This window comes from Coturnix japonica, unplaced genomic scaffold, assembly GCF_054131305.1.
Source record: "Coturnix japonica strain WE unplaced genomic scaffold, WE-NBRP24 Scf094, whole genome shotgun sequence".
Lineage (NCBI taxonomy): Eukaryota > Metazoa > Chordata > Aves > Galliformes > Phasianidae > Coturnix > Coturnix japonica.
The window spans coordinates 7,469-21,754 of NW_028188997.1; the positions used below are offsets into that span (position 1 = coordinate 7,469).

At 50.9% G+C, this 14,286-nt stretch overlaps 1 protein-coding gene across 1 annotated transcript in view; it reads left to right on the top strand.

The window, feature by feature from the left end:
• Nucleotides 1-933: 933 nt before the first annotated feature.
• The window catches only part of LOC107307900 (myosin-binding protein C, fast-type), a 162,738-nt gene continuing 149,385 nt past the window's right edge, over nt 934-14,286 (top strand). The window contains exons 1-4 of the mRNA XM_085534668.1: nt 934-1,028; nt 6,046-6,102; nt 6,754-6,774; nt 12,333-12,410. Of these exons, the coding sequence (XP_085390794.1) occupies nt 1,010-1,028; nt 6,046-6,102; nt 6,754-6,774; nt 12,333-12,410 (175 nt within the window). The 5' untranslated portion in view covers nt 934-1,009. The remainder of the gene's footprint in view (nt 1,029-6,045; nt 6,103-6,753; nt 6,775-12,332; nt 12,411-14,286) is intronic.

Below are 14,286 nucleotides of genomic sequence, written 5' to 3' on the forward strand. Positions count from 1 at the left end.
AAAAAGGGAAGGGGGAGACCGGAAATGGGGGGGACACAAAGTGGGGGGGGGACACCGGAAGTTGGGGGAGGGGGGATGAAAATGGAGGAGGGGGGGGGAAGGGGGGCACCGGAAGTGGGGGAGGGGGGGGGGGGGGGACCAAAAGGGGAGGGGGGGTACACCGGAAGTGGGGGAGAGGGATCAAAATGGTGGGGGGGGGTCACCGGAAGTGGGGAGGGGGGGGGGGGTCACAAAGTGGGGGTGCACCGGAAGTGGGTGAGGGGCACATGGGGGGGCGGGGGGACCAAAAGGGTGGGGACACCGGAAGTAGAGGAGGGGGATCACTAAAGGGGGGACACCGGAAGTGGGGGGGGACCGAAAGTGGGATGGGGGGGACCCAAAGTGTGGGGGGGGAATACCGGAAGTGGGGGAGTGGGGGGACACAAAAGAGGGGGGGGAACACCGGAAGTGGATGAGGGGGGGACACAAAAAGGGGGGGGCACACCGGAAGTGGGGGAGGGGGGGACACAAAAGAGTGGGGGCAACACCGGAAGTGAGAAAGGGGCCCAGGTGGGGGGGTGGGAACAAAAAGGGGGGGGAGGGGGATCACTGAAGGGGGGACACCGGAAGTGGGGGGGGACCCAAAGTGTGTGGGGGGACGGATGGGGGGGGGGAATACCGGAAGTGGGGGAGGGGGGACATAAAGAGGGGGGGCACACCGGAAGTGAGGGAGGGGGGGGTCACTAAAGGGGGACACCGGAAGTGGGGGGGGACCCAAAGTGGGATGGGGGGGACCCAAAGTGTGTGGGGGGAATACCGGAAGTGGGGGAGTGGGGGGACACAAAAAGGGGGGGGCACACCGGAAGTGGGGGAGGGGGGGACACAAAAGGGGGGGGGCACACCGGAAGTGGGGGAGGGGGGGACACAAAAGGGGGGGGCACACCGGAAGTGGGTGAGGGGCCCACGTGGGGGGGGGGGGGGGGGGGATTAAAGGTTCCCCCCTTGGGGGGGGGGGGAACAAAGAGCCGCGATGCCGGAACCTAAAGCAGGTGGGGGGGGGGGGGGGATTAATTAGCGTTAATTAGCGTTAATTAGGGTTAATTAGGGTTAATGAGGCCTTGGGGATTAAGAAGGGGGGTCGTTAATTATGGGGGGGGGTTAATTAGTGGGGGAGTTAATTATCTCGGCCTAAGGGGGGGGGTTAATAAATGGAGGGGGTGATTAATTAGTCTTGATTAATTAGTCTTAATTAATTAGCGTTAATTAGCATTAATTGGATTTAATGAGGGGGGGGAGGGGTCCTAATTAAGGGGGAGGCGCTAATTAATTGGGGGGGGGGGTGTCACTAATTAAGGGGGGGTGTTAATTAGACTAATTAGGGCAGGCATTAATTAAGGGGGGGTCACTAATTAAGGGGGGGTCGCTAATTAGACTAATTAGGGCAGGCATTAATTAAGGGGGGGTCACTAATTAAGGGAGGGTGTTAATTAAGGGGGGAGGGCATTAATTAAGGGGGGGTCACTAATTAAGGGGGGGTCGCTAATTAGGCTAATTAGGGCGTCACTAATTGGGGTGGGTGTTAATTAAGGGGGTGTTAATTAAGGGGGGACACTAATTAGGAAGGGCATTAATTAAGTTGGGGGGTCATTAATTAGGAAGGGCATTAATTAAGAGAGGGGATTAATTAAGGGGGGGTCACTAATTAAGGGGGAGTCACTAATTAAGAAGGGCATTAATTAAGGGGGGGTTAATTAAGGGGGGAGGGGGGTCATTAATTAAGGGGGGGTCACTAATTAAGGGGGGTTATCACTAATTAGGAAGGGCATTAATTAAGGGGGGGTCATTAATTAAGGGGGGGGTCGCTAATTGGGGAGGGCATTAATTAAGGGGGGAGACAGTAATTAAGTTAAGGGGGGGTCTTAATTAAGGGGGGGTCACTAATTATGGGGGGTCACTAATTAGGGCATTAATTAAGGGGGGGTGTTAATTAAGGGGGGGTCACTAATTAGAGCATTAATTAAGGGGGGTCACTAATTAGGGCATTAATTAAGGGGGGGAAGTTAATTAAGGGGGGTCACTAATTAGGGCATTAATTAAGGGGGGTCACTAATTAGGGCATTAATTAAGGGGGGGTGTTAATTAAGGGGGGGTCGCTAATTGGGGATGGCATTAATTAACGGAGGGCATTAATTAAGGAGAGAGGGCTTTAATTAATGAGGGGGGGCTCACTAATAAAGGGGGGTCACTAATTAGGAAGGTCATTAATTAAGAGGGGGTCACTAATTAGGGCATTAATTAAGGGGGGGGTCACTAATTAGGAAGGCCATTAATTAATGGATTGGGGGGGGTCGCTAATTGGGGAGGGCATTAATTAAGCGGGGGGGGTCACTAATTAAAGGGGGGGTCACTAATTAGGGCATTAATTAAGGGGGGGTCACTAATTAAGGCATTAATTAATGGGAAGGGCATTAATTAAGGGGGGGTCGGGGGGGCTCTCATTGGGGGCACTAATTAGGCACTAATTAGTGGGGGTATTAATTAGGAAGAACACTAATTAAGGGGGGAGGGCCTTAATTAATGAGGGGTCACTAATTAGGAAGGGCATTAATTAAGGAGGGGTCACTAATTAAGCGGGGGTCATTAAGGGGGTTAATTAATTAACGGTTAATTAAGGGGAGGGATCACTAATTAAGGGGGGTCACTAATTAAGGTGGGGGGTCACTAATTAAGGGGGGTCACTAATTAAGGTGGGGGTCACTAATTAAGGAGGGGGGTATTAATTAAAGGGGGGGGTCACTAATTAGGAAGGGCATTAATTAAGAGGGGGGAGTAATTAAGGGGGGGGAGGGCCTTAATTAATGGGGGGGTTCGCTAATTAGGGAGGGCATTAATTAAAGGGGGGGCCATTAATTAATTAAGGGGGGGTCACTAATTAAGGGGGTGGTATCACTAATTAGGGCATTAATTAAGGGGGGAGAGAATTAATTAAGGGGGGTTGATCACTAATTAAGGGGGGGTCACTAATTAGGACTAATTAGGGCAGGCATTAATTAAGGGGGGATCACTAATTAGGCTAATTAGGGCGGGCATTAATTAAGGGGGGTCACTAATTAAAGCATTAATTAAGAGGGTTTCACTAAGGCCATTAATTAAGGGGGGGGGGGGTTGGGGGGGGTTCTCATTGGGGGCACTAATTAGGCACTAATTAGGGGGGGTATTAATTAGGAAGGGCACTAATTAAGGGGGGAGGTCATTAATTAAGGGGGGAGGGAGTTAATTAATGAGGGGGGTCACTAATTAGGGCATTAATTAAGATGGTTTCACTAATTAAGGCCATTAATTAAGAGGGGGGGGCTGGGGGGGCTCTCATTGGGGGCACTAATTAGGCACTAATTAGGGGGGGTATTAATTAGGAAGGGCATTAATTAAGAGGGGAGGGCCTTAATTAATGGGAGGTCACTAATTAGGGCATTAATTAAGAGGGTTTCACTAATTAAGGCCATTAATTAAGGGGGGGGGGGGCTGGGGGGGGGTCTCTATTTATAGCCCTGACATTGATCCCTATGACAGCTGGGGGGGGGGGGGGGGGTATTAATTACCTCTGGGGGGGGTTAATTACCTTTAATGGGCCTTAATTAGACATGGGGGGGGAGGGGCTTAATTACCTTATATGGATGGGTGGGTTAATTAGTTAATTAATTAATTAATTAGGGCTTAATTAAGGGTTTAATTAATACGTTGGGCTTAAGTGGCTCGTAATGGGGGGGGGGGGGGTATTAATTAACTCCGGTGGGGTTAATTAGCTTTAATTGGCCTTAATTAGACATGGGGGGGGAGGGGCTTAATTACCTTATATGGATGGGTGGGTTAATTAGTTAATTAGTTAATTAATTAGGGCTTAATTAAGGGTTTAATTAATATGTTGGGTTTAAGTGGTTCCTAATGGGGGGGGGGGGGGGTATTAATTAACTCCTGGGTGTGTTAATTAGCTTTAATGGGCCTTAATTAGACATGGGGGGGGAGGGGCTTAATTACCTTATATGGATGGGGGGGTTAATTAGTTAATTAGTTAATTAATTAGGGCTTAATTAAGGGTTTAATTAATACGTTGGGTTTAAGTGGCTCCTAATGGGGGGGGGGTATTAATTAACTCCTGGGGGGGTTAATTAGCTTTAATGGGGCTTAATTAGACATGGAGGGGGAAGGGCTTAATTACCTTATATGGATGGGGGGGTTAATTAGTTAATTAGTTGATTAATTAGGGCTTAATTAAGGGTTTAATTAATACGTTGGGTTTAAGTGGCTCCTAATGGGGGAGGGGGGGGGGTATTAATTAACTCCGGGGGGGGTTAATTACCTTTAATGGGCCTTAATTAGACATGGGGGGGGAGGGGCTTAATTACCTTATATGGATGGGGGGGTTAATTAGTTAATTAGTTGATTAATTAGGGCTTAATTAAGGGCTTAATTAATATGTTGGGTTTACGTGGCTCCTAATGGGGGGGGGGGGGGGGGTATTAATTAACTCCTGGGGGTGTTAATTAGCTTTAATGGGCCTTAATTAGACATGGGGGGGGAGGAGCTTAATTACCTTATATGGATGGGGGGGTTAATTAGTTAATTAGTTAATTAATTAGGGCTTAATTAAGGGCTTAATTAATACATTGGGTTTATGTGGTTCCTAATGGGGGGGGGGGGGTATTAATTAACTTCTGGGAGTGTTAATTAGCTTTAATGGGCCTTAATTAGACATGGAGGGGGAGGGGCTTAATTACCTTATATGGATGGGAGGGGTTAATTAGTTAATTAGTTAATTAATTAGAGCTTAATTAAGGGTTTAATTAATGCTTTGGGTTTAAGTGGCTCCTAATGGGGGGAAGGGGGGGGGGTATTAATTAACTCCGGGGGGGTTAATTACCTTTAATGGGCCTTAATTAGACGTGGGGGGGAGGGGCTTAATTACCTTATATGGATTGGGGGGTTAATTAGTTAATTAGTTAATTAATTAGGGCTTAATTAAGGGCTTAATTAATACGTTGGGTTTAAGTGGTTCCTAATGGGGGGGGGGGGGGGGTATTAATTAACTCCTGGGGGTGTTAATTAGCTTTAATGGGCCTTAATTAGACATGGGGGGGGAGGGGCTTAATTATCTTATATGGCTGGGTGGGTTAATTAGTTAATTAGTTAATTAATTAGGGCTTAATTAAGGGATTAATGCTGTGGGTTTAAGTGGATCTTAATGGGGGGGGGGGGGGGGGGGGGGGTATTAATTAACTCCGGTGGGGTTAATTAGCTTTAATGGGCCTTAATTAGATATGGAGGGGGAGGGGCTTAATTACCTTATATGGATGGGGGGGTTAATTAGTTAATTAGTTGATTAATTAGGGCTTAATTAAGGGTTTAAGTGGTTCCTAATGGGGGGGGTAATTACCTTATAAGGAGGGGTGGGTTAATTAGGTAATTAATCAATTAGGGCTTAATTAAGGTGGGGTTAATTAGTTAATTAGTTAGATCTTAATTAAGGGGGGTTAATTAGTTAATTAATTAGGGCTTAATTAAGGGGAGTTAATTAATTAATTAGGGCATTGATTAATGCTTTGAGTTTAAGTGGATCCTAATGGGGGGGGGGGGGTAATTAATGAGTTAATTAAGTAGTTTATTGGAGTTAATTAGTATGAAATTAATTACCCCCCCATGGTGTTAATTAGGGTTAATTAATTAATGAGCCTTAATTGGGGTTAATTAACCTACTGGGATAAGGTTCGTTAATTGGCCCTTATGGTGTTAATTAGGCTTGAATTAATTAACCTTGGGGTTAATTAATGATGTTAATTAGCTTGAGATGGATTTAATTAACATGAGATGGGCTTAATTAATATTAATTAATTAATGTTAATTAACCCTTATAAGTTTTCTCTTGGGGGGGTGGGGGGGGGTATCAATAGCCCCTAATGGGGTTAATTAACATTCATGGGTTTAATTAACATTCACGAGGTTAATTAGCCTTAATGAGGTTAATTAGGTCCTTAATGAGGTTAATTAATTATGTTAATTATGTTAATTAAGCTCCAAAGAAGGAGGCGAAGAAGAAGGAGGAGAAGAAGGAGGAGCCGCCCCCTCAAGGTCATTAATTAAGGGGGGGTCGTTAATTAGGGTCATTAATTAGCATAATTAATTAATTACTTGGGGCACTCAATGGTCTCTAGTTAATTAAGGGGGGGGTTAATTAGGGGAGGGGGCCTTAATTAGGGGGGCTAATTAAGGGGATATGTTAATTAACGGTCTAATTAAGGGTGTATGCTAATTAAGGGGGCAGATATGCTAATTAAGGGGGGTGATTAATGGGTTATGCTAATTAAGGGGGTATAATTAAGGGATCTAATTAAGGGTGTATGCTAATTAAGGTGAGTTAATTAATGGGGTATTATAATTAAGGGTGCTAATTAAGGGGATATGCTAATTAAGGGGGGTTAATTAAGGGTGTGTGCTAATTAAAGAGTGGTAATTAAAGGGTGTATGCTAATTAAGGGGGGGTAATTAAGGGGATATGCTAATTAATGGGGGCCAATTAAGGGGTGTATGCTAATTAAAGGGGGGTAATTAATGGGGCTAATTAAGAGTATATACTAATTAATGGGGGCTAATTAAGGGGATATACTAATTAAAGGGGGGGCTCTAATTAGGATGGGGTCATTAAGAGGGAATATTAATGAAGCTCGTTAATTAATTAACTCATTAATTAGTGATTAATTAATTGCTTTATTTTCATTGCAGAGCCCAAAGATGAAGCACCGGGTGAGTGACCCACAGCGCCCCCTATGGGCTGCCCCATAAGTGGGACCCATAAGTGGGGCTGGCCCCATAAGTGGGATCCTATAAACTAAATGGGACCCCATAAGTGGGGCTGACCCCATAAGTGGGACCCTATAAACTAAATGGGACCCTATAAATGGGGCTGGCCCCATAAGTGGGACCCATAAGTGGGACCCCATAAACTAATGGGGACCCCATAAGTGCAACTGACCCCATAAGTGGGGCTGGCCCCATAAGTGGGACCCCATAAGTGGGACTGACCCATAAGTGGGACCCTATAAACTAAATGGGACCCTATAAATGGGGCTGGCCCCATAAGTGGGACCCTATAAACTAAATGGGACCCTATAAATGGGGCTGGCCCCATAAGTGGGACCCATAAGTGGGACCCCATAAAGTAAATGGGACCCCATTGACCCATAAGTGGATCTGACCCCATAAGTGGGGCTGGCCCCATAAGTGGGACCCCGTAAGTGGGACTGACCCCATAAGTGGGATCCCATACAACTGGGACCCCATAAGTGGGTCTGACCCCATAAGTGGGACCCATAAGTGGGACCCCATAAAGTAAATGGGACCCCATTGACCCCATACGTGGGGCTGGCCCCATAAGTGGGGTGACCCCGTAACTGGGACCCTATAAAGTAAATGGAATCCCATAAGTGGGACTGACCCCATAAGTGGGGCTGGCCTCATAAGTGGGGCTGGCCCCATAAGTGGGACCCCATAAGTGGGACTGACCCATAAGTGGGACCCCATACAATTGGGACCCCATAAGTGGGTCTGACCCCATAAGTGGGGCTGGCCCCATAAGTGGGACCCTATAAGCTAAATGGGACCCCATTGACCCCATAAGTGGGGCTGGCCCCATAAGTGAGACCCTATAAACTATATGGGACCCCATAAGTGGGGCTGACCCCATAAGTGGGGCTGGCCCCATAAGTGGGACCCTATAAACTATATGGGACCCCATTGACCCCATAAGTGGGGCTGGCCCCATAAGTGGGACCCTATAAACTAAATGGGACCCCATAAGTGGGGCTGGCCCCATAAGTGAGACCCTATAAACTAAATGGGACCCCATAAGTGGGGCTGGCCCCATAAGTGGGACCCTATAAACTATATGGGACCCCAATGGGACCCCATAAGTGGGTCTGGCCCCATAAGTGAGACCCCATAAGTGGGACTGACCCATAAGTGGGACCCCATATAAATGGGACCCCATAAGTGGGACTGACCCCATAAGTGGGGCTGGCCCCATAAGTGGGACCCTATAAACTATATGGGACCCCATTGACCCCATAAGTGGGGCTGGCCCCATAAGTGGATCTGACCCCATAAGTGGGACCCCATAAGCTAAATGGGACCCCATAAGTGGGGCTGGCCCCATAAGTGGGACCCCTTAAGTGGATCTGACCCCATAAGTGGTTTTGGCCCCATAAGTGGGACCCATAAGTGGGACCCCATAAGCTAAATGGGACCCCATTGACCCCATAAGTGGGGCTGGCCCCATAAGTGGGACCCTATAAACTAAATGGGACCCTATAAATGGGGCTGGCCCCATAAGTGGGACCCCATAAACTAATGGGGACCCCATAAGTGCAACTGACCCCATAAGTGGGGCTGGCCCCATAAGTGGGACCCCATAAGTGGGACTGACCCCATAAGTGGGATCCCATACAACTGGGACCCCATAAGTGGGTCTGACCCCATAAGTGAGACCCTATAAACTAAATGGGACCCCGTAAGTGGGACTGACCCCATAAGTGGGGCTGGCCCCATAAGTGAGACCCCATAAGTGGGACCCCATAAGCTAAATGGGACCCCATAAGTGGGGCTGGCCCCATAAGTGAGACCCTATAAACTAAATGGGACCCCATAAGTGGGGCTGGCCCCATAAGTGGGTCCCATAAGTGACACCCCATAAAGTAAATGGGACCCCATAAGCTAAATGGGACCCTATTGACCCCATAAGTGGAGCTGACCCCATAAGTGGGACCCTATAAACTAAATGGGACCCTATAAGTGGGTCTGACCCCATAAGTGGGACCCCATAAGTGGGACCCATAAGTGGGACCCCATAAGCTAAATGGGACCCCATAAGTGGGGCTGGCCCCATAAGGGAGACCCTATAAACTAAATGGGACCCCATAAGTGGGACTGACCCCATAAGTGGGGCTGGCCCCATAAGTGAGACCCCATAAGTGGGACCCCATAAGCTAAATGGGACCCCATAAGTGGGACTGACCCCATAAGTGGGACCCCATATAACTGGGACCCCATAAGTGGGACTGACCCCATTATGGGACCCTATAAACTAAATGGGACCCCATTGACCCCATAAGTGGGTCTGACCCCATAAGTGAGACCCTATAAACTAAATGGGACCCCATAAGTGCGACTGACCCCATAAGTGGGGCTGGCCCCATAAGTGGGACCCTATAAACTATATGGGACCCCATAAGTGGGGCTGACCCCATAAGTGGGATCCTATAAACTGTATGGGACCCCATAAGTGGGGCTGGCCCCATAAGTGGGATCCCATATAACTGGGACCCCATAAGTGGGGCTGGCCCCATAAGTGGGACCCTATAAACTAAATGGGACCCTATAAATGGGGCTGGCCCCATAAGTGGGACCCATAAGTGGGACCCCATAAGCTAAATGGGACCCCATTGACCCCATAAGTGGGTCTGACCCCATAAGTGGGGCTGGCCCCATAAGTGGGTCCCATAAGTGGGACCCCATAAGTAGGGCTGGCCCCATAAGTGGGATCCTATAAACTATATGGGACCCCATAAGTGGGGCTGGCCCCATAAGTGGGACCCTATAAACTATATGGGACCCCATAAGTGGGGCTGGCCCCATAAGTGAGACCCTATAAACTATATGGGACCCCATAAGTGGGGCTGGCCCCATAAGTGGGACCCTATAAACTATATGGGACCCCAATGGGACCCCATAAGTGGGGCTGGCCCCATAAGTGAGACCCCATAAGTGGGACTGACCCCATAAGTGGGGCTAGCCCCATAAGTGGGGCTGGCCCCATAAGTGGGACCCATAAGTGGGACCCCATAAACTAAATGGGACCCCATTGACCCCATAAGTGGGGCTGGCCCCATAAGTGGGACCCTATAAACTATATGGGACCCCATTGACCCCATAAGTGGGGCTGGCCCCATAAGTGGGATCCTATAAACTATATGGGACCCTATAAATGGGGCTGGCCCCATAAGTGGGACCCTATAAACTATATGGGACCCCATTGACCCCATAAGTGGGGCTGGCCCCATAAGTGGGACCCTATAAACTATATGGGACCCCATAAGTGGGGCTGGCCCCATAAGTGGGACCCTATAAACTATATGGGACCCCAATGGGACCCCATAAGTGGGGCTGGCCCCATAAGTGGGACCCCATAAGTGGGATTGACCCATAAGTGGGACCCCATACAACTGGGACCCCATAAGTGGGTCTGACCCCATAAGTGGGGCTGGCCCCATAAGTGGGACCCCATAAGTGGAGCTGGCCCCATAAGTGGGACCCTATAAACTATATGGGACCCCATAAGTGGGGCTGGCCCCATAAGGGAGACCCTATAAACTAAATGGGACCCCATAAGTGCGACTGACCCCATAAGTGGAGCTGGCCCCATAAGTGGGACCCCATAAGTGGGACCCTATAAACTAAATGGGACCCTATAAGTGGGGCTGACCCCATAAGTGGGACCCCATATAACTGGGACCCCATAAGTGGGACTGACCCCATTATGGGACCCTATAAACTAAATGGGACCCCATTGACCCCATAAGTGGGTCTGACCCCATAAGTGAGACCCTATAAACTAAATGGGACCCCATAAGTGCGACTGACCCCATAAGTGGGGCTGGCCCCATAAGTGGGACCCTATAAACTATATGGGACCCCATAAGTGGGGCTGACCCCATAAGTGGGATCCTATAAACTGTATGGGACCCCATAAGTGGGGCTGGCCCCATAAGTGGGATCCCATATAACTGGGACCCCATAAGTGGGGCTGGCCCCATAAGTGGGACCCTATAAACTAAATGGGACCCTATAAATGGGGCTGGCCCCATAAGTGGGACCCATAAGTGGGACCCCATAAGCTAAATGGGACCCCATTGACCCCATAAGTGGGTCTGACCCCATAAGTGGGGCTGGCCCCATAAGTGGGTCCCATAAGTGGGACCCCATAAGTAGGGCTGGCCCCATAAGTGGGATCCTATAAACTATATGGGACCCCATAAGTGGGGCTGGCCCCATAAGTGGGACCCTATAAACTATATGGGACCCCATTGACCCCATAAGTGGGGCTGGCCCCATAAGTGGGACCCTATAAACTATATGGGACCCCATAAGTGGGGCTGGCCCCATAAGTGGGACCCTATAAACTATATGGGACCCCATAAGTGGGGCTGGCCCCATAAGTGGGACCCTATAAACTATATGGGACCCCATTGACCCCATAAGTGGGGCTGGCCCCATAAGTGAGACCCCATAAGTGGGACTGACCCCATAAGTGGGGCTGACCCCATAAGTGGGACCCCTTATGTGGATCTGACCCCATAAGTGGTTTTGGCCCCATAAGTGGGACCCATAAGTGGGACCCCATAAGCTAAATGGGACCCCATTGACCCCATAAGTGGGGCTGGCCCCATAAGTGGGACCCTATAAACTAAATGGGACCCCATAAGTGGGGCTGGCCCCATAAGTGAGACCCCATAAGTGGGACTGACCTCATAAGTGGGACCCCATGCAACTGGGACCCCATAAGTGGGTCTGACCCCATAAGTGGGGCTGGCCCCATAAGTGGGACCCCATAAGCTAAATGGGACCCTATTGACCCCATAAGTGGGGCTGGCCCCATAAGTGGGACCCATAAGTGGGACCCCATAAAGTAAATGGGACCCCATTGACCCCATACGTGGGGCTGGCCCCATAAGTGGGGTGACCCCATAACTGGGACCCTATAAAGTAAATGGAATCCCATAAGTGGGACTGACCCCATAAGTGGGGCTGGCCTCATAAGTGGGGCTGGCCCCATAAGTGGGACCCCATAAGTGGGACTGACCCATAAGTGGGACCCCATACAATTGGGACCCCATAAGTGGGTCTGACCCCATAAGTGGGGCTGGCCCCATAAGTGGGACCCTATAAGCTAAATGGGACCCCATTGACCCCATAAGTGGGTCTGGCCCCATAAGTGGGACCCCATATAACTGGGACCTCATAAGTGGGGCTGGCCCCATAAGTGGGACCCCATAAGCTAAATGGGACCCTATTGACCCCATAAGTGGGGCTGGCCCCATAAGTGGGACCCCATATAACTGGGACCCCATAAGTGGGACTGACCCCATAAGTGGGATTAACCCCATTATGGGACCCCATAAACTAAATGGGGCCCCATTGACCCCATAAGTGGGTCTGACCCCATAAGTGGGTCTGGCCCCATAAGTGGGGCTGGCCCCATAAGTGGGACCCTATAAACTGACTGTGGCCCCATATATTTGTGCCCCCAGTGGACGACGAGCCCCCCAAGGCCGACGAACCCGAAGGGCTTTTCCTCAGCAAACCCCAAAACGTCATGGTGGAGAGCGGTAAGGGGGCGCTATGGGGCGCTATGGGGCAGCTATGGGGCGCTATGGGGTTCTATGGGGCACTATGGGGCTGGGGGGATGCTATGGGGCTCTATGGGATGCTATGGGATGCTATGGGGCTCTATGGGGTGGTTATGGGGCTCTATGGGGCGCTATGGGGTGCTATGGGGCAGCTATGGGGCGCTATGGGGCTCTATGGGGCACTATGGGGTGCTATGGGGCAGCTATGGGGCGCTATGGGGCTCTATGGGGTGCTATGGGGCTGGGGGGATGCTATGGGGCGCTATGGGGCAGCTATGGGGCGCTATGGGGTTCTATGGGGTGCTATGGGGCTGGGGGGATGCTATGGGGCGCTATGGGGCAGCTATGGGGCGCTATGGGGTTCTATGGGGCACTATGGGGCTGGGGGGATGCTATGGGGCTCTATGAGATGCTATGGGATGCTATGGGGCTCTATGGGGTGGTTATGGGGCTCTATAGGATGCTATGGGGCGCTATGGGGTTCTATGGGGTGCTATAGGGTGCTATGGGGCGCTATGGGGTTCTATGGGGCGCTATGGGGTTCTATGGGGCGCTATGGGGCTGAGGGGATGCTATGGGGCGCTATGGGGAGCTATGGGGCTCTATAGGATGCTATGGGGTGCTATGGGGCTCTATGGGGTGGTTATGGGGCTCTATGGGGCGCTATGGGGTGCTATGGGGCAGCTATGGGGCGCTATGGGGCTCTATGAAGCTCTATGGGATGCTATGGGGCGCTATGGGGCGCTATGGGGCAGCTATGGGGCGCTATGGAGCTCTATGGGTTGCTATGGGGCGCTATGGGGCTGGGGAGACGCTATGGGTAGCTATGGGGTGCTATGGGGCAGCTATGGGGCGCTATGGGGTTCTATGGGGTGCTATGGGGCTGGGGGGATGCTATGGGGTGCTATGGGGCAGCTATGGGGCGCTATGGGGTTCTATGGGGCGCTATGGGGTTCTATGGGGTGCTATGGGGCGCTATGGGGCAGCTATGGGGCGCTATGGGGCTCTATGGGATGCTATGGGGCACTATGGGGCGCTATGGGGCGCTATGGGGCTCTATGAAGCTCTATGGGATGCTATGGGGCGCTATGGGGCTCTATGGGGCGCTATGGGGCTCTATGAAGCTCTATGGGATGCTATGGGGCGCTATGGGGTGCTATGGGGCGCTATGGGGTTCTATGGGGCGCTATGGGGCTGGGGGGATGCTATGGGGCTCTATGAGATGCTATGGGATGCTATGGGGCTCTATGGGGTGGTTATGGGGCTCTATGGGGCGCTATGGGGCGCTATGGGGCAGCTATGGGGCGCTATGGGGCTCTATGGGGTGGCTATGGGGGCGCTATGGGGTTCTATGGGGCGCTATGGGGCTGGGGGGGCGCTATGGGGCAGCTATGGGGCGCTATGGGGCGCTATGGGGTTCTATGGGGCGCTATGGGGCGCTATGGGGCTGGGGGGATGCTATGGGGCTCTATGGGATGCTATGGGGCTCTATGGGGCAGCTATGGGGCGCTATGGGGCAGCTATGGGGCGCTATGGGGCAGCTATGGGGCGCTATGGGGTTCTATGGGGCACTATGGGGCTGGGGGGATGCTATGGGGCTCTATGAGATGCTATGGGATGCTATGGGGTTCTATGGGGCGCTATGGGGCTGGGGGGATGCTATAGGGCGCTATGGGGCTCTATGGGATGCTATGGGGCTCTATGGGGTGGTTATGGGGCTCTATGGGGCAGCTATGGGGCGCTATGGGGTTCTATGGGGCGCTATGGGGCTGGGGGGATGCTATCGGATGCTATGGGGCACTATGGGGCTGGGGGGATGCTATAGGGCTCTATGTGATGCTATGGGGCGCTATGG